This window comes from Takifugu flavidus, chromosome 22 (genome assembly GCF_003711565.1).
Source record: "Takifugu flavidus isolate HTHZ2018 chromosome 22, ASM371156v2, whole genome shotgun sequence".
Taxonomy (NCBI): domain Eukaryota; kingdom Metazoa; phylum Chordata; class Actinopteri; order Tetraodontiformes; family Tetraodontidae; genus Takifugu; species Takifugu flavidus.
Window position 1 is genome coordinate 7,638,077 of NC_079541.1, and position 25,463 is coordinate 7,663,539.

The window sequence follows — 25,463 nt, forward strand, 5'->3', positions numbered from 1 at the left end:
TTATTAATCATTTTCCAAAGCCGCGCACAGATTTTAAGCATGGAAACTTAGGTGATCGTGTTTAAACACAAAGTATTTCGAGGAGTACAAGTTGCCAAAATGTAAAATAATCTTATCGTCGAAATTGTGGCTAAGTTGTTAACATTCAGCTACAAACTTTACGTAGACTCAGCTATCAGTGTTTGCAAATCACCAATTCTAATTCATTTTTCTTCCTCAAACATTTTAAAATCTACTTTTTTAATGGAAATTGGTGAAATATAGTTGTATTTCTGCTTAATTACAATTTTTGAAAATACACCCCTTCGTCACCAGGGGGCACTGCTTAGCAAGTATTGATCTGAAATATTTCCGTAAATACTGTGCAGAGCAAATATTCACTCAAAACCATTTTTATTATCATTTCACGTGTAAAAAAAAAAAAAAAGACTAGGCACGCGATTGAAATAGCTCATTAAAAATGATTAAATATACAGGCTGTACACTAACATACACAGAACTGAAAGAATTAAGAACAAATGTGCTTTTAACAGTCAGGTTTGCAGCAAAGAGTGAAGATATAAAATTAGTGTTCACTGTGTTATATTCAACTTATAAAATATCAAACACCTTAAATTTGCATGCCTGTTCCCAAAATTGGAAAAGAAAATATGATTTCATTAAAAATTGTTTCCAGGTTTTGCCGAAAAGCCAGCTGTACACACAACTCCCCACACACAACACACACACACAAAAACACTTGTGATTTATGAACTGTTGGCTGCAGATAGACAGAGGAAGAAGAGGGTGACCATCACATGGCTCCAGTTTTGCTCATATCAGCTGGATGAATATATCTTGTTTTAATTCTTTGACTTGAGATGAAACATTTTTTTAAATTTTTGGGCAACTTTCTGCAAAATACAAATGAAATCTAAATTAAAACAATGTTTACATCCTTCTATGCAGCGATATATACGGCTTGTTAACTATGGTGAAAAATATCTGCCATTCTTGCGTGCATATTATCAGAACCAACTCATTGCCTGAAGGATTAAGAAGGATTAAGCATCGGAGAAAAAAGTCTTCCGAGTCGCTGTTAAACAGCTGAAACGGGAGTTCTGAAGGTGTCTCGTTGTCGAGGAAACTAAGACGTTGAGCGAGGGCGACCGCAGACAGGCAGGCTGAGCCGCGTCGCCCTTAAGTGTTTATACAAGAAGGAGGAAAAGTACAAGTGGTAGAACAGCCTTGGGGCGCAAAATAAACCAGATAAAACATTAATAACTCCCAGAAAATATCTTTGGTTCATTGTTTGGGTGTTCCTTTTTAGCATTTATCAATTAAATTCAGGCATTTTGACTCATTTCCTCACCTGCAGCCTTTGTTTCATTTGTGTTTAGCAAAGCAGTAAAAATGCAGTGAGTAAGAAATAAATAAGAAACCTGATGGATACGAGTCATTTCCCTAATATCTGAAGCAAATTGAGACATTTGGACTGGACGGGAAAAATTAAAAGAACAGTTCTGAGTAAGGGAAGCTAGTAAACAAGCTTCTGTCACCATTTATGGAGAATTGTTTAGAAATTAAATAATGTGGAAGGTTCCTTAAATCAGTGACGGCAGAGGACAGAAATGTGAACATTCACCTGCTCATAGTGCCAGTTCCCCGGGAACGCGTAGCATAGATTTGAGTACAAAATGTGGCACTGAGGTTCAATTGATTTTAAAAATCAAAAGTATTGATAAATACTGATTTTTTTGTCTCCTAAAAATGAAAACGTGTTAAGTTTTCCAATTCAAACGGCAAAATCACGACAGTTGATTCAAGTACGGCTCCGCTGGTCACCGACAGGAGCTTCCCATCAAACCTGCTGACCCTACATGTCAGCTTTGACGAAGGACGCGAAAATGCCGTCTTCCTGCTCCAGGAGGGTCTCGGGTTTGTCGTACTCCAAAATATTCCCCCGCTTCATCACAATGACCAGATCAGCTGTGAGGATGGTGTGAACGCGGTGCTGGAAACAAAAGCCAACAGGGTCCATCAGCAGGATTAATGGGAGATGGGGAAAAATTTCAGGATATTTAGCTAAAAACACTCAAAGAAGGCTGTGATTAGATGCAACCCTGGCCCCAAAAAAATACTTAATCCAGGAGCTACAGGTGGAAGTTCCAGCAGTCTGATCCTAGAGCAACCAGGTAGAGCCAGACTCAAGATGAAAAGAAACAAACCCCAAAAACGTAGAAAAGAGAAGCAAAAGACAGAAGAGAGTCGGGCAGAGGCGAGGTGCTCCGTGCTGGTCGTGCTGGTCTGGGTTTACTTGTGAGTCCTGACTAACACACTGAACAGGCTCTCCTCCTGGTCCAGCAGGTTCGGACCAGAATCACACTCCACCAAGATCCCTGAGGAGAAGACCAACACCTGGTCGGCGTCCAGGATGGAGGAGACGCGGTGCTGGTGGCGGGACGAAGGGACGGGTGGCAGGGAAGGGAGAGAGCGAAGCCGAGAGAGAGGCGATGGGAGGATGAGGAGAGTGAAAGGTGCAGAAGGAAAGAAGAACAGGATCAGATGTGAAGAGAGGGAAGAGAAGGATCTAACGTTCAGACGGATCGGCTGCGGACTTACAGCGATGGTAACGACGGTTCTGTCTGCGAACGCCGTCATCACGACCTTCTGTAAGATGTTCTCCTGAAATGGAGGAAATGGAGATCCCAGTTAACGTTCCTGCAGCCTGAGAGACTCTGCCGGATTAAGGAGTCCTCTCAGTACCGTGGCCATGTCTATGGAGGCCGTGGCTTCATCCATGATGAGGATGCTGCTCTTCCTGACGAACGCTCGGGCCAAGCAGAAGAGCTGCCTCTGGCCGACGCTGAAGTTCTCTCCGCCTTCCGTCACCACAGCATCTGCACCCAGTTCACACATTTAAAACGGACTCCTGCTGCCACCCAAACAGCCATTAGATGAAGATGAAGATGTCTGTGCGAGTACCCAGCCCTCCAGGCAGCGCTTTCACCATGTGCTTCAGCTGAGCGATCTCTAGCGCCTCCCAGAGTCGATCGTCAGAGCAGGTCTTCTCCGGATCCAGGTTAAACCTGGGAACGACAAACAGATCAGCGGAGGATGAGAGCGGAGCGGCGCGAGAGCGGAGCGGCGCGAGAGCGGAGCGGCGCGAGAGCGGAGCGGCGCGAGAGCGGAGCGGCGCGAGAGCGGAGCGGCACGAGAGCGGAGCAGCTTGGCTGAGGGCCGCAGAGAATGTAAAATAGCCAAATAAAAGGTTCAAAACAATACTGTTCCTGAGATGTTTCATAATATTAAGCTTTTATTTTGAAATTTGTGAGCTCCCCAAAGAAAAACAGCACTATAAAATGGCAAGAGTGTGTAATTATTATCATAAATTATACATCATATAATAAATAAAGTCAGTACAACATTCAATGAAAGGCAGTAACCCCCAAAACTAGAAAAGTGATGTGGCCATCTTTGGGTATCGCTGCTTCCACGCACCTGCAAAAGAAAACCATGAAAAAAATAGTGCAAATTACTGCAGCGACACGAGCAAGAAGTCCAAAACGACAGGCCAGCACGTATAAAGGGAGTCAAATAAACATCTGTCGCCTTCTTTACCAGCTCGTGATAACACAGTTTCTTATGCGGGTTAATGTGACGATTAATGAGGTCCTGAACTGAGAGGTGGGAAATGTGAAGGCAAGCTGCGTCCCAATATAACAGCAACATCTAAAGAAAACAGTCCCAGCAAATCAGTCAACCCAGGCTCACACACACACACACACACACACACAGGCTGTGTGAAGCCCAGTATCTGTTCAAACAAACAGCACATGCTCTTTGTCTTCTATAATAAACAGAGTCACTGAGTCTTCTACTAACACAAACACAGCCAGCCTGCGCGTCTGTGAGACGCTGAAGAAGAAGGAGAAGAAGAAGACGACGACCTCCACCGTCTATGACGTCCGTGACAAAAGTCAGATAATGTCCAAATCAGAGTTCCCGCTGTGAGTTCAACTGCTGACCCCGCAGCTGGGACTGGTCACGTCACATCTCAAAGCCCCTGGTGGGCGTCCAGCAGAGCGTGCGCGGCGTTTGTGTACCTTATTGATCCGCTGAATAAGATGGGGTCCTGCAGGATGATGGAGAGGCGCGATCTGAGCGTCTGCAGAGGAAGTTTGCAGATGTCGATCCCGTCGATGACGATCTTTCCTGAGGGAGAGAAACCAGAAGATTAAACCCGGTGAAGCCACTCAAACATGTGTCCATCAGGAGTCCACTGACAGCCAGAAAGGGAATTAATAGCAAAACGGAGCGTAAAGTGATGGCTTGCACTTTAAGCTCTGCAGCTTTGACAAATCAGACCCCGTATTGACGCTCCTGAAGCGGGGAAGCTGTCCTCAGACAGAAGACAGCGCTGTTTTTAGACATGGTGACATCAGCCACTCCAGGTTAGTGTTGAGTTTAGATGAAACGCATGTTTCAGTCACGCTGCCTGGACATTAGCAGCTTCTGCCTCAGAGTAAACTGCCTGAAACTCAGGACTCTAAACAATGAAGCTATTTAAAATTCACTTAGCCCCCATAATACTCAATAAATGTTTTTTGTGCGTGTGTGTGATTTGTTTTACAGTAATTAGGTAAAGAACAAATGCACGAGGGTGCGTAAATCAGGCCAGCTGTCACAGGACTCGGCTCTGCTTTTATTTCACTGCTTTATATGGAAATGCAGCCGATCCACACGTCCTAATTTACTGTTTAAAGAAACAGCTTCCCAGCTGTGTGTATGGAAAAAGTGTGTCATCCCAGTAATCAGTCTCAGAGCGCTCATCTCCATCCAGGCTGGAAACAGGGCGATAAGATTACCGCGCTCTCAAAATTGACATTTTATTACCGCTGTTGTAAAGAGAAACGAGTCTGGGTCTAGAGACGACGCTAGGACGTGGACCACGTCCTTGTTTTGAATGATGAAGAGTCCACTTCAGGTCCTCTTGTTAGGAATTAAAGACCCCAACAAAGAGCAGAAAGGTTCTTTTTCAGACCTGCACTTGTTTAAAAAGGTCAGAATGAGAGGAGGGACGCTTGAATAAACAATTCGCACATAAATAACAGGAGGTGAACTCCGATGTTTCACGTAGTTTATTCCAGTGAGGCGCCAACTGAACATTCTCCTAAGATGAGGAACAAAATGTGAAGGCAACAGAAGTGTAGGATGAGTGGGGGACGGCGTTCAGACCCACCTTCAAAGATGTCCACCATGTTGAAAAAGGCCAGCGACAGGGAGGACTTCCCGCTGCCGGTGCGACCGCAAATCCCCACCTACAGCAGCAGGAGGACAGGAGCTGGTCAGTCGGCCTCGCTCTGACACGGCGGCGAGACATCAGGCACTCCGGTGATAACTGAGTGGCGGCTACGTGCTGAGATTTCGCAAGTGTCTGCACACGGTGGGCTGCGATTTCAAAGGAAGCGTCCGCTAATGATCCGAGGCTATACTGATGTGCGCCCGGAGGATGGCGACTCGTGAGGCGATTTTAGGTATATTTTAAAGTTTATGATGACAAAACGTTTTAATTTTACACCCGACAAGAGAAGACAGTCCTCCAACAACAGACCGGTGAGTGAGCTGGACTACACTGCCCGTGCAAAAATATAACACCAAGCTCGAGACGTTCTTAAAGATCCAAGCAGAAGATGAAAAGATGAATACTGACTCAGCCCACACGATAAATCTGTCTTTATGAGGCCGCCAGCTGATTGTGGCAGCGTTGGCTTCGCGGTTTCGTGTTAATTACCTTCTGTCCTGGTGTGATGTAGGCATTGACGTGTTTGAGGACCGGCTTGAGCATGGGATCGTAGCGCACGGACAGGTCTTGGATCTTAATCTCGCCACTCTGGGGCCAGTTCTCGGGCACCTGAGAGGAGTCTGCAGCGAGACAAACACAGGAAACTGCTCAAACTGACTGTTTGAGACCAGCGCAACAGAAAACAGACCCTTGGCTGCTTCCCTGTTGTCTATGTTAGAGGCCTGGCTGGTATAAACAAGAGCTTAAAGGCCATATGGATCACATCATAACACCACATATACATATATATACACACACATGCATACATACATATATAATTATTACTGTGGCACCTGACATACAGCTACAATAGTAAACATCATATTCATCATATTGAATCATATTCATCATTTCACTATTCAAATCTGACTAAAGCATTCACATGCACTCACATGTGATCAGACAGGTGTAACACAGCAGGCATCGTGTACTACCCTGATTATGGCCCAGCAGAACCAGAAGGTGGGATTTGGTTCTAGATTTTTGGTCAAATTTAACCAGATAATGTTACATGAAAATTTTGTCAAAATCCCTAAAAAGGTGGAAGGTCCTTTGGCTTTTAGCTCTTTTTTTGTCTCCTTTCAATGTCTTTTTTTTATGTCCAATCATCCTTTAATGTCAGGAAATGTTTTCATTACGATTCCAGAAATAGCCGCTCTGTCTTGGTCCTTTTTGGCACATTTGTGGAGTTCTCCTTTTAAGTTCATGACTGAAAATGCTCCAGTTTATTTTGACTGTGTAAGACGTTGGTAATCTCAACGGCAGATTATATCAGGACTGATAAGAAAAAAGCTCTGAAGTTGAACCTTTTGAGAATAAACCCTCATCAGGTTGGACTCCAGAGGGTCCAGAGAGTTAAGGCTAGTTTATGATGCAAAGAGGCGCCACACAAAGACCAGAGGAGCTTTGGTTGGTTCCCATAACAACACAATAATCGCTTGAATCTAAAGTTGCCCAGCGAATCCAGGCGACGCCACGCTGAAGCAGGAATTTCACGTTGCCGACAGGCTGTGCAGGAACAGATCGTGGCCTTTACCCATTGATCCATCGTAGTTCTCCGACTCGGTGCTGAGGAAGCTGTTGACCTTCTTCACGGCTGCCATCTGCACCTCCAGATCTGCCAGGTTCCTCACAACCCAGTTCAGGTAGTTGCTAACCTGCAGGACAGCAGAGATAAGAACCACATTGAGTAGGATTCATTCATAGAGCAAACAGATAACAAATCACTGGGACGGAAATCTCACCGTGAGGGCGTACGTGAGTGCGAAGCCCACCAGGCTCCTGGAGAGAAGATCATTGGGTAAACTCCTTATGGAGGCGACTGCTGCCGCGAGTACGATCAAAGCCCCCAGATAGTCCTGCACAAAGATAGAGCCGTCATAAAAGAAGGGTCCCAGAGCGCCTCCGACTTTGTCCACCGGCACCGAGATGCGGGACGCCTCACCGTGCGGACCTCCAGCCAGCGGTTGGCGGCGGACAGAAACAGGTAGGCTGTGTTGTTGGTGTCGGTCAGCTCCAGCATTCGCTGTTTGAAACGAGCTTCGTGTCTGAAACATTCCAGCGCACGTCATTCACAAGCCGCATTTACACCCAGCCTCTCGGAAACATGCAATCTGCTCGTTTGTTCCATTCAAACCCGAGGGGGAAAGAAAATCTATAACGAACAAAACAGACTTCATCTGCAGCTGGTAAAACGACAGCTAACTTCATTTTCTGTGACTTATGTTCAATTAACCACTGTTGGTTTGGAGAGAATCTATCGATAACGGGAGTGTCTGCCTGGACACAACTGTGTATGTGTGTGTCACAGCTCGTACATTTGTGTGTAAGGAAGAGGAAGTCCTCTGGGAGGATGACAAAAAAGGGTGAGAGCTGTTTAATGTTGGATTATGGGAACGACGGCGGGGACACGGGGACAGGAAGAAGCTGCTGCTGCGTCTGTCATCGTGACTGTGATGAAAACACAAGCTGAAACCCTTCAAAAAGAACAAGAACCGATGTTTTTACGCCTCTTAAATATAAAATAGGAAATGTGCCATAAGGTTTCAGGCTTTCTTGATGCATTTTGATGAGTTCAGCTTGACTCAGATGACTGTAACAGAGCGCAGGCAACTCCTGGAAAGGTTTTATCCCCGTGTTCTCTCCTTTTTTTATTCAGGACTTCTGTTCTTAGAAGTGAAAGGTGGATAAAAATAAACCCAAAGCAAAAAAGGACTTCCAGAGTTTCTGAGGAGTCAAAAGGAGCCGAGTGTCGTACCTGAACGCCCTTATGGTGGTAAGACCCTCAGCCGTCTCAGAGAAGTGACAGAGCAGAGGAAGCTGTGTGGAGTCGTCGAGGTCCTGAAGGTCTCTGAGGGAGGAAAACAGACCACGAAAATGAAAAGATTGCATGTTTTTAAAACAACACGTATAAAGTCACTCACTTGGAGGCCACCCGGAAGTACTTTTGGATGAAGTAGAAGGCCACACCCAGAGGGAAGAGGGCAATTAAAAAATATGGAGTGATGCAGGAAATGACACCGATGGCAGAGAGACAGAGCAGCGTGGACCTCGTCAAAGACTCCAGTGTTGGAGGAATATGCTGAGAGAGGGGAAATGTATTCAGATTTGCTTGGATCAGTTTGCATCAGTTTGCACCATATTTGCTGTACCTGGTCGATGATATTGGTATCAGCTGAGAACCTGTTTAGGATCTGTCCCAGAGGGGTGATGTCAAAGAACCTGAGAGGAAAACGGTTCGTCAAATGTCCGTTACTTTGTCGCTGCTCTAAAATTTGGAAGATGAGGAGAAGCAGGATGTGGACAGAAAGACAGATTTCCCTCAGACTTGGAAGCGATACCTGATGGGGGCATGGATGATCTTGTTCAGCAGGTTGTGATGCAGGTTCGTGGCCGAAGAAAGACCCAGAAACTCCACTGTGAGCGAGGTGATGAGGCACAACGCGATCCCTGCAGCGCACAAGACGATGAAGACCAAATAGTAGGGGTCGTCCTGTCACCATAGCAACACATGAGAGGATTCAGAGTTTCAGAGCAACGCATCAGGAAATGCTGATTAGTTCTCTAACACAGAGACTCTTAAAGCATGAAAAACATCTATTTCCATATGAGTATTTCATCTAACCTGTAAGATACATTCAGATCTATTTTGTTTTTTTGTCACATTTTAAACATGGAAAGGAGGAAATTATTTAACTACAACAGGCTGGGCAAAAGGAAAATCTTCAACAGTCTCCTGAAACACTTCATACGTTCTGCGGATCAGGCGCGGGCGCCGTGGCGTTGCTGCCATACGAATGGCGCGACTCATTCCCTGCACTCTGATTGGTTTTGAAGAAGGTCCAGTGTGCCAGACAGTAGTCGATGGCAACGATGACCGAGTGTTTGAGAAGCTTGGAGAAAATCATCAAGAAGATCATGAAGAAGCCACCGGAGGACAGGTAGCTCCAGCACACCTGAGGACGATGGAAAAGTGTGTGAGAAGAGCTGAAACGCTACAACGGGCGGATGTTTTTGCTCCGCATCAAAGGTTCATAAGCGGCTCTAGGGGTGGATTACCTTCCACGGGATCTTCGATCCTCTGACTGTGGTCGTAGACATGTTGTCATCCTCTTCCTCCTCCTCTTCTCCCTCTGTTGAGAGTCGAAAAAGAAATACTTCCAATTTGGTAAAAAAAAGAAGCGAGTGATCCCAAAAAGTGAACAGGATGGAAGTGTTGGAGACAAGGATCATCCTACTGGTGTCCTCCTACCGTCGTCATCATCGTCGATCAGGTTCTTGGCCTCTCTCGAGTAGAAGGCTCTCCTCAGCGTTTTCCTCTCCAGTGTAGTTTGACTGTCTTGTTCTATGTCCTGTTTGAGAACATCGCAACAGAATTACCAGTGAGAACACGGCGATGGGACCGCTGGTTAAACCACGCAGGACGGTGTGGTCATCGCTACCTTCTCCAGCTCGTGGTCTTGTCTATTCATCAGGGTCTTCCAGTGTTCGTAGAGCTCGATGTCATGAGTCTGAATGTCCTTCAAAGTTCCCTCTCTTAGCACCGAGCCGTCCTTCATGGCAATGATCTGGACAACGAGCCTGCGTAAATACCTAAACAGTCACTCATTTGAGCGTTGAGATCTTTGCTCTCACCCAATCTGCGTGAATGAGGTATTGAAGCTTGTGGGTGACCAGAACCACAGTCCGTTTATCGTCCTGCAGATATTTTAGGATTCCTTCCTGCATCAGGTGATCGCTGAGATGGATATCCAGAGCAGAGAAGGGATCATCCTATAGAGACATGAAAGTTACAGACCTTTTAGAACTGTCTTTTTATAAAAGATCCTCAGCAAATGTTAACACCTGTTAGTACCGGAGACACCGTCCATTCATTAATGTTAATTACTCTCAAAAATGCAGCCATGTTGATGATGTAAATTAGTTATCTGCTGTGGAGTCCTGCCATTTAAAATCTCACAATAGAGTTTTGGCTGCGTTCAATTGAAAGATCCAGATGTGATAAAAAAAAAAAAAAGGCCGGAGCAGCTGCACTTTCGCACCTAATGTTAATCAAAGAAAACATTCTGTCCCGATTGAGCGTTCTAGTGTCATCAATGACATATTAGCACTCTAGACATTACAGAGAGGGATGAGTGTACAAAAGGACTCCAGCTGTTAAATGTAAAACGTCTGCGAGATAACTGAAAAAGCCCAAAGTGGCAGCAGAATATTCCGAACGCAGTCACTTAGCAAGATAAACACATGACGAACGGAATCAAGAAACGGACACCTCCTCGTCCCAGAGGCCAACGTGCACCACTGAAACCAGCCGTACAGAAACGGAGGCTGTGACTCTTCCAGTAAAGAAGCGATGGAGTAATATGGAAAGTATTTGGACCGTCATCATCACTGAGGGTGTTTTAAGCTCGATGACTGATACAGTTGCGCTCACCAAGAAGACGATGTTGGTGTTCTGGTAAAGAGCTCTGGCCACGCAGATCCTCTGCCTCTGACCTCCGCTCAGGTTAATCCCCTGAATCACAACACCACAACAGAGGAACTTCTACATCCAGAAGAAGCACATTAATCTGACAGGGGAGCACAGAACATTAGGGCGTACCCGCTCTCCGATCTCAGTTTGGTCCCCGAAGGGCAGAAGGTCGATGTCAGGCTGCAGGGAGCAGGCGTCAATCACAGCCTTGTACCTGGAACGACAAAGCTCCCCTCAGTGCTCGGCTTCACCCAGCACCCCAGAGGAACGCCCTGCCCTCACCTCTGTTTGCTGAAAGGGCTGCCGAAGACGATGTTCTCCTCCACTGTCGCGTTGAGCAGCCACGACTTCTGAGCAGCGTAGGCCACAGAATATCTGTTCTTGCTGTGCATCATGGGAAACAGAGGTAAAAGGTAAGGGTGAGAATCAAGGCGTGCATTCCTGGGTCTCTTTGGAACAGTGGTACTGATCTGAGCCGGCGTCATCAACACATTTATTCTGAGGATTTGTACTTCATAGCAATAAAAGCCAAATCATATTTACAGCTTAAGAATGTTTAAATATCATTGGCTTAAGAAAACCTCTAAAACCTCTCTGGACAACGTGCCATGGCTATAAATACATTTCCTTAAAGAAGAAGACAATTTATCAGACCAGTACTCCTGTTTGACAAATGTGACAATGAGGAAGAGGAGGGAGGAAGGATTATGTTTAGGACGCTTGGCAAAACCCAAAACCAACATCTCTCCGTTCTCAGTCAGAGATGAGAGCGAATTACTGTATGGAAGATGGATCAGATTAATGATGATCTGCACGTCAACAAAACTGGCACAAACGGACACCGTCAACAGCGTGACTGCTGGGAGTCGAGGTGAGCGCTCAGGTTCGGGTTCAGGTTTACAGTTACAACCTGTCGGAAAAAAGTAGACCTCTGCGACATGCAGGCAAGTTTCTACTATAAATATAATTACTATAGTACATATTTAAGCAATAAGGTGTCATTTGAGACCTGATATCTGTTCATCATTCAAAGATAAAGGTATTTCAACGAGAAATAAAGTGTGGAGGAGACGCAGCTTTCATATGTTCCAGCACCATCATGGAACACAGACAAGTTTATCCAGTGTTTCACTTGGTTTATGTATTATTAAGGCTCATTTATGCTGTAAATTAAATCCTGCCAGTGTTGAGAACTTGCTGTCCATATGTTGCATTTATTGTGTCGCAGCACAAATGTTGCAGCGCCACCATTAATCGTGGCGGCATTATTGGCCGCAGTTCAGCTGGCATCGGTGAAACCACAAAGGGAATATATGGGAAGATTTTTGCAGCATTTCCAACAAGTTGAATGAAAAGACAAACACAAATGAATTAAAATGAAACCAACCAATCACTAACCCTTATAGTGGCCCCCTCTATGGGATGTATCACTGACCCATGCTAGTATGAAATACATACTGAAACAATGTGATGGTTATACCTTTAAAAGTTCTTTGAGATTTTTACCAATGAGCCAACAAAGTGTTAAATTTAAAGTAAAAAATAAACTGTGCATTTCATTGCTAAAATGTCAACTAATTTCACTGGTTTGATGTATTTAACCTTCAGTTGGTATCAAAGTTACTCCAAAACTTTACCCAAAAGCAGAAAAAAGTCCTGTAATTAACGAAACAATGCTGCATTTAAAACAATATATTGAGCTTGAGTGTTGGCGATGACTCCCAGCATTAAAAGCACAAATTAGGATCAGATGAGGGCTCCGGCGGGACATTCACTCACTCCAGAGGCCGGTGCGGCTGTTCATGAACACAAACATACTCTGCAGCGTTGCCAGGACGACCAACTGATCTGTAAATTTGCTGGTGACGTCTTGGTCTTCCATAACATCAGATGCTTCATTCAGTAACCCAGACAACCGGTCTATTTCCCTTCCTTCTGATTTAAAATGATTCTCAACATTAAAACCAGCAGATCAGAGGTGGAATTCTCCATGTGGCAAGTGGAACATTTGCAATAGCTTTATTTGAATTCCACAATCATAAGATTGGAAACTTTACTATTAATCTATGTTATCTTACTTTATAAATCCTGTATGTCTGCACCAGCTATTGTGGTGCCTTTTAAATCCACTTCAGTGCATAAAATATGCACAAAATAAATACAATTACACAGGTTAATCTTTTGTTTTATATTAAAATGCATTTGTGTGTGTGTGTTCATGAACAACTGAGCCTGAAATGCAACAAGAAAAACACAGAGAGTGCAGTGGAAGCCAGCATTTCCTCTGAAAGGAGTAAAGATGATAAATGGAGATGGGAACAGAACCGGGGTCAAGCCAAATCTAAAACTCAGGAAGAGGGAGACCGGAAAAGGAACTTATACCTCCTGACGTCTTCATCAGACTCCTCTGTCTCTGACCAGCTGTCAAAGTCAGGTCATCGTGTTAGAAGGAGCCTCGAACGCTCAGCCATGTGTATATTTGTGTTTATAACAAGACGGATGGAAAACACAAGAAGCCAAAGTAGAGGAAGAGCAATAAACTCAGCGGCAAAGGGAAACGGATGAAAAAATAAAAATAAATGGAGGAGACAAACTGGTGTTCATGTTAAGTTTCAGTTAATGGAGACATGATGTTAGCCTGCTAGCTCTTAATGGGATTAACCTTCCCGCCCAGAAGAGAAGAACCACGTTGGTGATGCGGTCATTGTCTGTCTGATGTGAGCAGCAGGGTGTGTGTGAGTGTGTTCTGCTCAAGAGAACAGTACATTCAGTCAGCGTTTGCCTTCGACAATAAGAATTTATTGTTTAATCTAATTTATTCCTTTTCAATTATCGCATTCTGACACGTGCTCAGAGCAGCACTGAGCAAACTTCACCACATAAAACCTGATCCCGTGTCCGTCGTGTGCTTTGAGTAAGTTAAATCAAAATAAACACGTTGCTGTATTTTTACCTCGTTAGGATGTGTAGGATTAAAAAAAACCAGACTATCAGAGGGTCACATTAATGGATGTAGATGTAAATGAGGATGTTGGTGGTATAAAAAGGTGACACCACACAAAATACCTTATGTTTCTTTCTTGAGTCATCACACTATCAGGCAGCCTGATACAGTTAGAGGGCAGAGTTAAGAGACAGATATCTCACACACACACACACACACACACACACACACACACACACACACACACACACACACACACACACACACAGTGTGCCTGTGTTCTGATCAGTTCATCTGCCATTATTGATATGAACACTACAAAACATCCATATCTTAAATGCCATAAATGTCAACAGAAGCAGCATCTGTTGAAACTTGAGAAGTTGAACCAAAATTATTGATCGGTTATCATATTAATCGGCAACCAAATCTATCTGGATAAAGATTCTGAACAGGAACTTTACCGTAAATGGCAGATATTTATGTGCTTAAAGGTCTTACTTGCTCCAGTAGACTCTCCCCTTGATGGTCTGCATCTCGCCCAGCATGGCCAGCAGCAGGGAGGATTTCCCACAACCCACCTGGCCCACAATCATCGTCAACTGGCCTAACGTGTTCAGAAAAGTTGAATTGTTAGTTTTAATGGAGAAACTGGCTTCTGGGAGCGAAATCTCTGAATTCAAGCTATTTGCTAGCTTGTTATTACCATCTAACATAAAATACATTTATACATAAGGCAGAAACTGTTATTATCTATTCTAATATGACACTACGTGAGATGTCTGACGTGTTTTGATTTCAGAAAATCCGACCAATAAAACAATAATGGCGAGTTATAAATCCTCTCCGTAAGTGTGAGCTGTGCTCACCTGTAGGGATGCGGATGCTGATGTCAGACAGGGTCGACAGGTTGCTCCCCCATGAGAAGAATCCATTGCTGACCTAAACCATAAGATAAATATAGATTAAGATTAATTAATGGGACAAACCCAGACTGAGCAGATGCAATCCTAAAAAACGAATACTTAGCTGGGAGTGTCTAAGGACTAGGAATTATAGACCAGTTTTCCTGTTGCAGAGATAAGAGAGTTGAAGAAACTCCGGGTTTGCTGCTGAGATAACTGCATCACACAACAAAGGACACGTGCTGTGCTGATGGCGTTTGAGGCCGAGGACAAAAGTCATCCTTTGACGCATTTCCCACATTTATTTTTCACAAACACAACATTAAACAGGAGGTGTTTATCCGACTCCTGGTGTGCTCTCACACATTCCTCTTCACAAGTGTTAACTGCATCTTAACTCAGACACATCACAAAAGGTATTTATATTCCACTGTTTGGGCAAATAAATGGCTTTAAGTAGAGAATTCTCTATTAAATAATCCATGGTGAGTGACCACCCAGCTTTCTGTGACCGCTGTTTACATTCTTCCCATCTGTTGCTATTATTTGTCTATTTTTTATTTATTTTTTCTGACAAGCCCTCATACTTTCCTCCACTCTCCTCTTCTCCAATTCCAGAAGGTTTCTCAGAGATATTTTTAAAAAAAACATAAGCAAATACTTTATGTGAACTCAATGAAAACTCTGAGAAATCAAAGAGGAAGTGAGATGACAACAGTAATAGTAAAATCTTAACTGATGTTGAGTGGCTTTACTAAATATATCGCCATTGATCGTACTCTGGTTCTACAGCAGGAAATGGAGATAAAGTCATGAAAAATACATTAATCTAAGGTAGGTGGAAACATTGTGTTTAGCTAGCCCGGAACCAAAAAACAGGAATAACGACAAACATGCTAACGCTCAGAACTGCCACCAGTGGCCAACCACGGTACTGCAGCTCAAACCTTCTGTTGGCCAGAAATGTCCAGCATGTCAAATGTTTGTCATGCTTCATGGTTACGTAAGAGACGAAGTCTAATCTCTAAAAAAAAAAATCCAGGACAGTTTTGGACCTCCCGATTGATCAAGATTTCATAAAGCATGACGAATCAGGCAGGTTTGTCAGCAGCTGGATAACAAAAAGGGAAAGAGCGAGCAACCAGGGAAGGGAGGAAGAAGAAGAAATGCGAAGGGAAGGAAAATAAAGCAGGGAGTAAATGTGGAAATAATGGGCTTACACGTGGAGTCAGCAGTTTCACATGTTAAACAAACTCAGTGACCCATATAGCCAAACCCGGATGATTGGTAAATGATGCCCTTTAAGATAATTTTCCTCCTAATTTGCTGACCACCATCTGGCCAGCAGCATTGTTCCACAGGGATGGAGGAGGTCGACTGAGAAACTATGACAAACATTCCCAATGTCCTTAACGGACCAACAACAAAATTCTCGTGTGAATCCTACGCTTCCTGAGACGACAGCGAGGATGCGCACGCTTCCACGCACCCAGAAGTGACCCGTGATGGATAAACACTGCGGACACGAAGCAGCTGTTGACAAATTTCAGGAGCTAATCAGGATTATGGTCCAGAAGATGAGCTTAAATAAAAACAATGATCTTTAAACTGTGGTGCAGAACTATAACGACGCACTGTCATTATTCCTGACTGCACTCAAGCTCATTTTGTGTATTTTACTGGAGAGTCGCCCGGCTCCAGTTTCGGATGGTAACATTTTACGTCTCCAATTCCCCTTTCCCGTCCCCAGCATGTGAACTCTGACCTTTACAGCCACATCCTCTGTCTCGGAGGGTCTCATCTGTCGCCTGGTGGGCTGCTCGTAGTTGTCCATCTGGTGGCGCAGAGGCCATTTCCTGTTGATGGCTGTGGTCTTGGGGGAAACGAGGTTAATATTAGCTGTTAACTCAAGATTAGCCCTCTTCCGTTTCAGCTCCACGGGGATAAGAAACAGAGCCAGCGGGTCTTCCTCTGATTAAATCCCAAAGGATTAAGTCTCTTCTTATTGTTCAGACATGCTGTAAATATACTGAACATCAAAGACTTGATCAAATAGTCCTGGAACAGATTCTATGAGACACACTGAACAACAAATCCCCATTTTTATAACAAAATGCAGTTCAACTATGCCACCCACAAAAAATGTATTTTGGACGCATACAGACGTTTTTATCTGTTCCTATGCAGCTACGCCGTGTGCTGCACCTGTACGCCGTTTCAACACGAGCTCAGGTGGTCAACAAAACGCTTTGTTGTCCAAGATTAAAAGAACTCGGCGGAGAACGTCTATCAGGATACACAGGAACCAGTAACCTGCTGCCAAAACAGACAAGGACGCTGGTTACCTGCAGGACCAGGAAAGGAATGCGTGCTGCGTCCTCTAGCTCGCCGCGAGGAAGCTCAGCGTCGGCTTCATTACATTAAAGTGATTTCCTGGCAGCTCCAGCACATTCTGTTCAGGTCGTCTGTCTTTAAATGCATCATAAATGTTTGACTTTCGTACGGTTCAAAGGTCTTTATTATCCCAATTTCAAATGACGTGCAAGAACTGTAATCCCTCGAGTGTGACGGGTTAAAGGGAATAAGAGGGCCGTAACAGGCTGGTAGTTTTTAGGAGCTGAGCCACACATCTGTCACTTTTATTACTTTATTTACACACTTTTTCGCTGCGATGTTTAGAACAGGTTTTGGTCCATTTCTTATTGCGTGCCAGCAAGGCTAGTCCATTAGCTTAGGTCCTAGCACTCAAAAGGTGTAAAACATGACAATTTAAAATAAAGACTTTATAATGTATATTGAGGTTGATGTTTGGATTATCCTCCATTTACATTAATTCAGCTAAACATCTAGAAAGATGGAGCATAATGGAAATTTCTGCTGACAGAAGTGAAACATTTGGCCTGGGAAACGTCTTTTCTTTTGCTGTTTTTAGGAGATCTGCTTCGGCCACACTCACCGTCCCCATGTGCTTTTTCCCAGCTTCGAAGGATATCGACATGTCTCCGTTCCTCCAGCTGTCATCTCCAATTTCGTCACTCTGGAGGAACTCGCTGAGCTTCTGAACACTGCGCGCACACACAGATTCAGTCCGCACATGATGATGACAAAATCAGTAATCTCTCAGGAGTTTAGAGTTTCTGCTGTCAGGTTTCCTCCAGGTCCCTTTAATTAGATTTGCCGCCCGTCCTCTCTGACACAACTCCAATTTGTCATCCTTGTTCAGTCACGTCTGCTCTCTCCTCTGCATTTTTAGCTAGCCTCACTAGCAAACGTCTATTTCTTCTTCTATGCTTTCATATGACTCCTGATCATAACCCGATGAAGCAAATGTTCAAGGCTGTTCCCCTCACCTGACCAGAGCCTTGACGGCAAATCGGACAACGGTAGAGAGCAGGAAGAGGGGCGTGACCAGGATGTGGAAGAGCGCCAAGGCTGCGAACGCCTCCGCAGACTTGGGACCACTCGAATCGAGGATGTGATGTGTCACAAATGTCTGCAAGAGGCACAGTGAAAAAGTTGAACCCCCGCTCACCCGCGCCCGTGGACGTTCTGTCGATAATCACGAACGTTTGGGTGACTGCATTCTCACCGCAAGAACGGCAGCGATGGGAATGGCGGCGTTCATGAAAACTGTTCAGAGAGAGAGTGAGAAATGGATTTACGACTTAACCCGAGAGAATGGTGACCGGTGAGATGTCTTACTGGACATGGATGTGTAGAAGGCAAAGGTCCTGAGGCTGGTGAGCTCTTTGCCTCTGGTTTCCTCCACGCTGTCACAGAAGATATTCTCCCAGGCATACAGCTTCAGCAACTTAATGCCTTTCAAGATCTCCGAGGTCTTCTTCAGGCGATCGGTCGAGTGTTCCTGAGACGCAAACAAGAATTGGAAGTTTAATCTCGCATCGTTCTAGAGCAGCTTCCAAAATAGGTAACCAGAAACTCAGACACTGAATGCACGTGCTACTCACGAGGGAGCTTTTTTGTGTGTCTGCCAGTTTTGTAGCTATGAGGTACTGAACCGGAGCCAGTAGAACGATAACAGAGGCTCCGACCAAAGCGCTCCATCCTAGGAGATTGTAAAGCAGGATCACTCCCATCACAATCTGTCAAACACCAGAAGAGCTCAGTCATAACAACCCACGGCCGTACTCACCACTGACAGCATACAGACAACCCGCACTGCTTACCTGCACGGGCATGGCCCACAGGTTGGGGCAGAGGAAGAGAAACCACATTAGCTGGTTGGTTTCTATAGCAACCAGGTTGTTGATCTGCCCCAGGGTCATCTCACCCATTGACATGTTGGAGGTGGACAGACGGAGCATTTTGTTGTAGATCATTGCCTGTTTATGAAACCACATATATGAGTCCTACAGGATCTTAGACCTGGCTGTGATGGACCCAGTTCACATCCAGGGTTCCTGACTACACAGGAAATATGGTTGATTTTCAAAATAAGACACCTATCCTCATTATGTGCATCATCACAGATAAAATATCCCAAAAACAAATGCAAGAGAGAAGAGAGTTGGGGTAATCGTGGAGAAACCACCAGCAGACAAAACTAGACAATGTCCTAAAACTGGTGGAGTAGCGGGGTTGACACCACATACCTACAAGTTTTATTTTAAAAACTGAGTTAGTTCTCTCACCAGCAGGGCTCCGCGCATGTTGATGCCTGTTTCTATGGTGACATAGTATGAGGCCTGAAGAAAGGTCCGCTGCAGGATTAAAGCCAGGAAGAGAAGCACGGCCAGCACCGAAGTGTTCTGCAGCAGCTCAGCGGAAGACATGAAGTGAACGTTGAGGAGTCTCACCTGCAGCCAATCACATGTGACAAAGCCTTCAAGCAAAAGCTGACCAAGCTGAGGAACAGTAGTCATTTCATCGTCCATGTACGACCCCAAGCACCCACGGAAAACCACGGCAGCAGCGAGTCCAGGTTGGCTCTGAACGGAGCATCCGGGGGATTTAAACGAGTGCGAAGTGAGCGGGAAACTTTCCGCGCCACTTAGAGATGCAGCCGCGTCCTGCTCTCTCTCTGGGGCCCGTTAACGTGCTGGCACGACCGCAGTGAAATGGGCTGAGGTAACATGCTGCCAGACCAGCACCGGTCTGCGTCCCCAAACAGCTTCGTATGCTTTCTGAGCGACAGAAGCCGACATCCAGCGCTGTCATCAGCTCTGCCAAACCTTTAAAAGCATCTGTTTTCTGTCCGTCTGCTTATATTGCCCAACAGCACAGGTTACAGCCTTCATTAGCCCATCCACAATAGCCTAGAGTATTTATTGATGTGTTGTCTCCTTACAAACGTGACACAATTTCTCTAGTGACAAGTCAGAAATATGAGCTTACTATTCATAAATATGAATTAAATTTCTGAATGAAATTCCAATTCAAACCTTAAAACCACTGTGATAAAAAGCCACATATACACTGGAGTTCTCCTTTATCAACAGCTGATCAGGATTTTCTTGCAGGCAAACAATGAAAGGACGGCAGCATTGATGCGTTCGGGTGCAGATTAGTGTACGCCTCTCACTGTTGGCAACGAGCGGGGCGTCTAAAGGACAGCTAGCTAAGGCAAAAATACGCATAATTAATTTTGGGGGGGGTGACTTGAGAAGGGAGGTTAACATTAGGTCATAGTCTGCAAATGTTCAAATCTGGAACTGGACCCGTCTCCTGGTGGCGACACGTGCCAGCGGCCCACGCCTCAGTGACATCACTGGAAGGATCGCCCAAGTTTGTCTCGTGTTCACCTTTAGTAAAACAACGCACGGGATGCAAACACAACATCCAGACTTTGCGCCCCCGCCGAGAGATCGTTTACAAATCCGTACCCTCTTAAGGAGGCGGAGCTTATCTGCCAGATTCCAAGGCCCTGTGTAGTCGGTGCTGTAATTCTAAGTCATTTCAGCCCCCGCAGCTGTTGGGATGACAGGGAGACCTCCGGCAAAGAGGAACCATCAGTTATTGACTCCGGCCCCTATCGCTGCTGTGACACGTAGCCGCTATAAACAGAGCACTGTGTGTGTGTCAGCCTTCAATTATATTCCTGCTCAAAAGGTTTCAATGATTTCAGGGCAGCAAAAAGGAATAAAAGGAACCTTTGAAGCAGCTTCTGCTCTCCAACACTCTTGGATAAATAAGGAAAATAATAATTAAATCAGACTAAAGACACCTTTGAGTTAATGGTTTGTTCCCGCTGTTCTAACTATGATTGCGTGTCTGTGACCGGCGGAGCTTGGTTTGATGACACAGCTCCACGTGAGAACTTCCTAGGGCTGACAGGCACCCACCTGCTTCTGGTTCTCTGCGGTTTTCTCCGTGTTCAGGTATGTCACGATGCCATAGATGCAGAGCGGCCCAGCGAAGCCCAGCAGGTCGGCCATGTAGCGGAAGGTGCTGCTGAGCAGGATGGGACGGCCAAAGGCGCAATACATGGAGCGCCAGATCGACGGGGTGCGCCCGGGGTCCTCGACAGTCTGTGAGGATTGAGAGCAAGTTCATGGATGTTTGAGAAGGAAGGCGCCTGCGAAATTCCGCCCGCTCACCCTTTGATCCTCGTAGGCGTCTTTGAGCCTGAGGTAGTTGGTGAGAGCTCTCATGGCGATGGGCAACTTGCCGATCTTTTTCAGCTCTATCGGCCTCTTGATGTTTATCATGTCTGAACCTTGGACAGCAGGTTCACAAACGGCTGCAGGAATCGAACTCCCAAATCCTGCAAATCCTCCGGCGGTTTCACCTTCTGAGGGTTGGAAAAGAAGACATATTTCTACAAGGAGAGAGGAGGACAAAATTAGCGGGACTACAGGGAGAGAATACAGGGATTATTTTCAGTCAAATACATTCCCTCACCCTGATTCTTATCACGTTGACCTCCACAGCCATCAGCAGCGCGTACAGAACCACTAAAAAGATTGTGATGCAGCACCTCAGGAACTTCAGTCCGATGTCATACTCCAGAAACTTCCACAGCTTGATGGACTTTGTGATGAAGGCTAACACCCAGTAAATAAAGAGCACTGCATGGACAGAGACAGGCAGTCAGCACTGCTGCAGCATAAAGGTGGTGAAGAGAACAGAAAGACCAATGGGACCAAAGTGATCTTGGAAAGTTTGTCTTTGCGTTAGCATCTTTACCTTTGATAATGGAGAGAAAGGGTTTTTTTAAAAAAGTGGGAGGAAAATGGAAAAAAGGGGACATTAAAAGTCATTGAGTCTAACCAAGTAGAAGTTTGGGGAAGTTGGAGGTCTCGATGTTGTGGTAATAAACTACTGACGTCGTGGCCGCGATGAAACCCATGAAGGCTGGCATGAAGAGATGGAGGTGGTTGGTGTTCATCTCCCTACAGTGAGGACAGAATTTAAAAGAAAATTCATCAGAAAATATGAGGGATGATGTAAGAGAGAAATGTCCCCCTGAGGTCTCACATGTTGGAGACGATGCCCTCCGCAAACTCGCAGACATGGACGAAGAGCAGCAGGAAGGTGAGGATCCACCTCAGGTTGTGACCGGGGAAATGGAGCCACGTGTTGTGATGGATCTGGACCTTCGACGACTGGCTGCCCCAACCTGACAGACAGATGGAGGGAGAGGAAGGTGGCGAGGACACCATGAAGAGCAGGGAGGGTCGCAACAATCAGAGTGGATCACACCAACCAACCAAAATGAAACTGACCAAGTTCAGTGACCAGAGATGATACACAATGTAACCACAGGTGGCACTGTCATAATTCATCAATAATAGTATGTACTTCCTGTTCCAGGAAGAGATAACTGCAGCTCACTTCCTGTAGAATTCCCAAGGGAGGCCTTGGCTGTGTCCAACACCACCCCCTGTACCCTACATAGTGCACTCAATAGTGTGGACGCCATTTTGAAATAGTGTCCGAATTGTTAGTGAGCATCGCTGTACCCTATGTAGTGCACTCAATGTATCCCACAATGCACTGCGAAAAGTAGTGTACAAGCGAGCACCCTAACTCGGAAAATGTATCCCATCAGCCTTTACGGTATCACGTGATACTGATGGGATACATTTTTTAAGGTAATTTCTACTGTGCGGTTTGATATATGAAATTTTTGGAATTAAGATTTTTTCAGTAAGGGTCCAATATGATCATCTTAAAATAATCAGAATGTCAGTAAAAGAATATTTACAAAGATGAAAAGTAGCTCTAGATCCATTTTATGATGAAAAATTTGCTTTATTAAATGTTTCCACTCCAGCGGAATATGACTTGAGAATGTACCATCACGTCTTGGCTTAAAAATGTCAATGGACACTAATTATTTTAGGTAATAAGTAATTATTATTGTATTGTTATTGGCATTTTCATTTTATTATATAAAGTTAATTATAGGGTAAAATATTGCATTTTCATAAAATGACCGCTGAATGTATTTCTGATGGGTTAAAATAATTAAATGGACCTGGCCACTTTTCCCAGCGACCGGTTCGTAATTACTATGCGACACCATGACGTCACTTTACGTGCGCCGTAAATGACGGCGTTGCCCGAATACTAACTTTAACTTGAGTGCGCTACGTAGTTCACTCAATCCATGTCCCCCATGTAGCGAGTAGTGAACAGGGAACGAGTGTGCAGCCCTTGAGTTGTTGAACATGACTGATAACCCTAACCTGTGACCTTTAACCTGCTTCATTTTTGATTAGTCATCACTTTAAAAATCTGTATTTATATTGATGCCGTCAGAGCGTTTTTCTGATATTTGTTTCTGAGCTTTGCTGAACAGACAGCAAACTTTTGTAGAGGACACAAACATAAAAAATAGAACCAGGAAGTGACAATAAGTGAGTCCTTGGGGAGCCAGCTAAGGGCTTCTGGTCAGAGCAATTCCCACACACACGCGCGCACACACACACATGCACATACACACAAACACTCCCTACTTCCTTTATGTAATAGCCCTCTGCCTCTTACGTCCTTAAAACAGCTCCTTCTCCACATGGAGACATTTGCTTTTTAACTGGATCTTGACATCACTGCTTTCCCTCTTATCCAGTTTGTTTTATTTTGAAATCTTCAAGATATAATCTGTGATTTGGATGATTCCAAAGCTGAATTGCAGAAACCATTCTCCATTTTAGTGCTCTAAAACTGATGTTTAGACTTCTAAAATGCAATCAACAGCAGGTTATTGTCCACAAACGGCTTAGAACACTGTCTAACTTTGCCTTTTTAAATACACTACTTCAGTCACCTGACCATGTTTGTTTACATACCGATGAAGAGGATGGGGAAGGTGATGAAGAGAAGGAAGACATGGGGGACCAGGTTAAGGGCGTCCACGAAGCAGCCGTTGTTGAATACGCTGTCCGTCACGCGGTAGCCATTGGTTCCATTTTCACTGCCGCAGAACGACAGGGCCATGGCACCGCCGAGCTGCTCCGCTCACACACACACTCACACACCAAGCTGGAGGAAAACACACATATACACAGATCAGCCAACACAAACACCAGTCATATAACAGGAGAACCAGTGGACGGAACCAGTGGACGGGTTTTTGGCATCACTTTGGCCTCAGCTTCAGAAACTCCATCAGATCGGGGGGGGGGTCTCGCACAAAAGTAAGCAGAGGCCACAGTGATGCTGCATGATATTAAAGAAATCATTTGTTTAATGGGATCCAAAATATCAGATTTTTTTTAATCCGATCCTTGAATAAAATCTTCAAAAACTAAAATCTGATTTTTCGTTTTTAATGAAAGGACTTTTCAAAAAGGGTCAAACTAAAGTCCAAATAAGATTTCATCTCAAATCATTGAGTTGCACTGAGTCAAAAAAGGTTTGTGAGATAAGTCAAAGGAAAGTAGTTTAAAGTTTAAGAAAATTAACGATGGTGCTCTGAAGCCCCCCCTGGCGGCCATCTTTGCCTGGGGCAACAGAAAAACTTTGATTTTACCGACCTGTAAAACTTTAAACGGAATTTTAAAATATATATTCTTATTTTGGTTTAGATTTTTAAAATCAAGATTTTAAAAACTGATTTTAAAAGCAAACCACGCTAACAGGAGCTAAAGCTAACCACAGCAGGTGTTGTGGGTGAGAAAACGCAATTTTCTGACACATTTAAAATGCTCAAATGCTTTATGTCATCAAAAACTTAAGTTCGGTTTATTATTAAACTATTAATAACAACGAATATTTCTGTTGACTTTCAAAAATTTTCCCCTGGTGATACAGCTTTAACAACCATTCAGGGAAGTTTACCAAGTGTTTAAGAAATTCGGTTTAGAATGTTGGCGTTATTAATAAAATAACGATATATTTGGTGGGTCAAGGTAATTGCCAGGAAAGGTAACTATGAAGTTCGGTAAAGTTGCGCGAACATGGCGAGAAAAAATACATATCTTACCTCCGGGAAGAGTAATAATCCCTAGTGACACTGCCTCATTCCTAATAACCAAAAGAAAACTGATGGAAACCCTTGTTCGTTTTATAAAAAGAATTAAAGAAACAAAACCGAAGCAGGAGTGAGGTGGGAAGAAAGTTGATTATTTTTAGCCCCGCAAGTACATCAGCTGCCCCGCATTCTGATACCGTCACAAGTGTGCAGTTACACTGAATAACGGCAAGTACTTCCGGTAAACTACTTCAAAATAAAGAATAATGCTTCGCAGTAGCCGAGTTCTTACTTAAATAAGCGCTTTAAATACTACGATTTTCGACAGTATTTTCTTTAAATCAATTTGACATTTGGATGCAAAATATGTCTTGATGATTTATTATTTCGGTTTGCATTTTTATGGTTCTCAGTTTTCCAGGCAAACAATTGTTTTATTT

General features: G+C 44.4%; 1 protein-coding gene across 1 annotated transcript; it reads right to left on the reverse strand.

Moving 5' to 3' along the window:
* Positions 1-376: 376 nt before the first annotated feature.
* Positions 377-25,228, reverse strand: abcc9 (ATP-binding cassette, sub-family C (CFTR/MRP), member 9). The gene is given in 42 exon segments (XM_057022147.1): positions 377-1,993; positions 2,602-2,664; positions 2,746-2,879; positions 2,965-3,068; positions 4,086-4,194; positions 5,222-5,300; positions 5,774-5,904; positions 6,861-6,981; positions 7,069-7,182; positions 7,269-7,371; positions 8,082-8,174; positions 8,248-8,405; positions 8,476-8,545; positions 8,665-8,816; positions 9,076-9,279; positions 9,383-9,456; positions 9,576-9,675; positions 9,766-9,891; positions 9,959-10,096; positions 10,758-10,838; positions 10,926-11,010; positions 11,079-11,180; positions 13,179-13,217; positions 13,863-13,901; positions 14,242-14,347; positions 14,610-14,682; positions 16,411-16,518; positions 17,602-17,710; positions 17,996-18,138; positions 18,235-18,275; positions 18,348-18,510; positions 18,614-18,748; positions 18,833-18,988; positions 19,298-19,462; positions 20,948-21,133; positions 21,203-21,315; positions 21,318-21,423; positions 21,507-21,673; positions 21,876-21,997; positions 22,083-22,224; positions 23,900-24,092; positions 25,036-25,228. Coding segments are annotated over 41 exon segments (4,740 nt in total). The 5' UTR covers positions 24,048-24,092; positions 25,036-25,228; the 3' UTR covers positions 377-1,855.
* Positions 25,229-25,463: the final 235 nt, after the last annotated feature.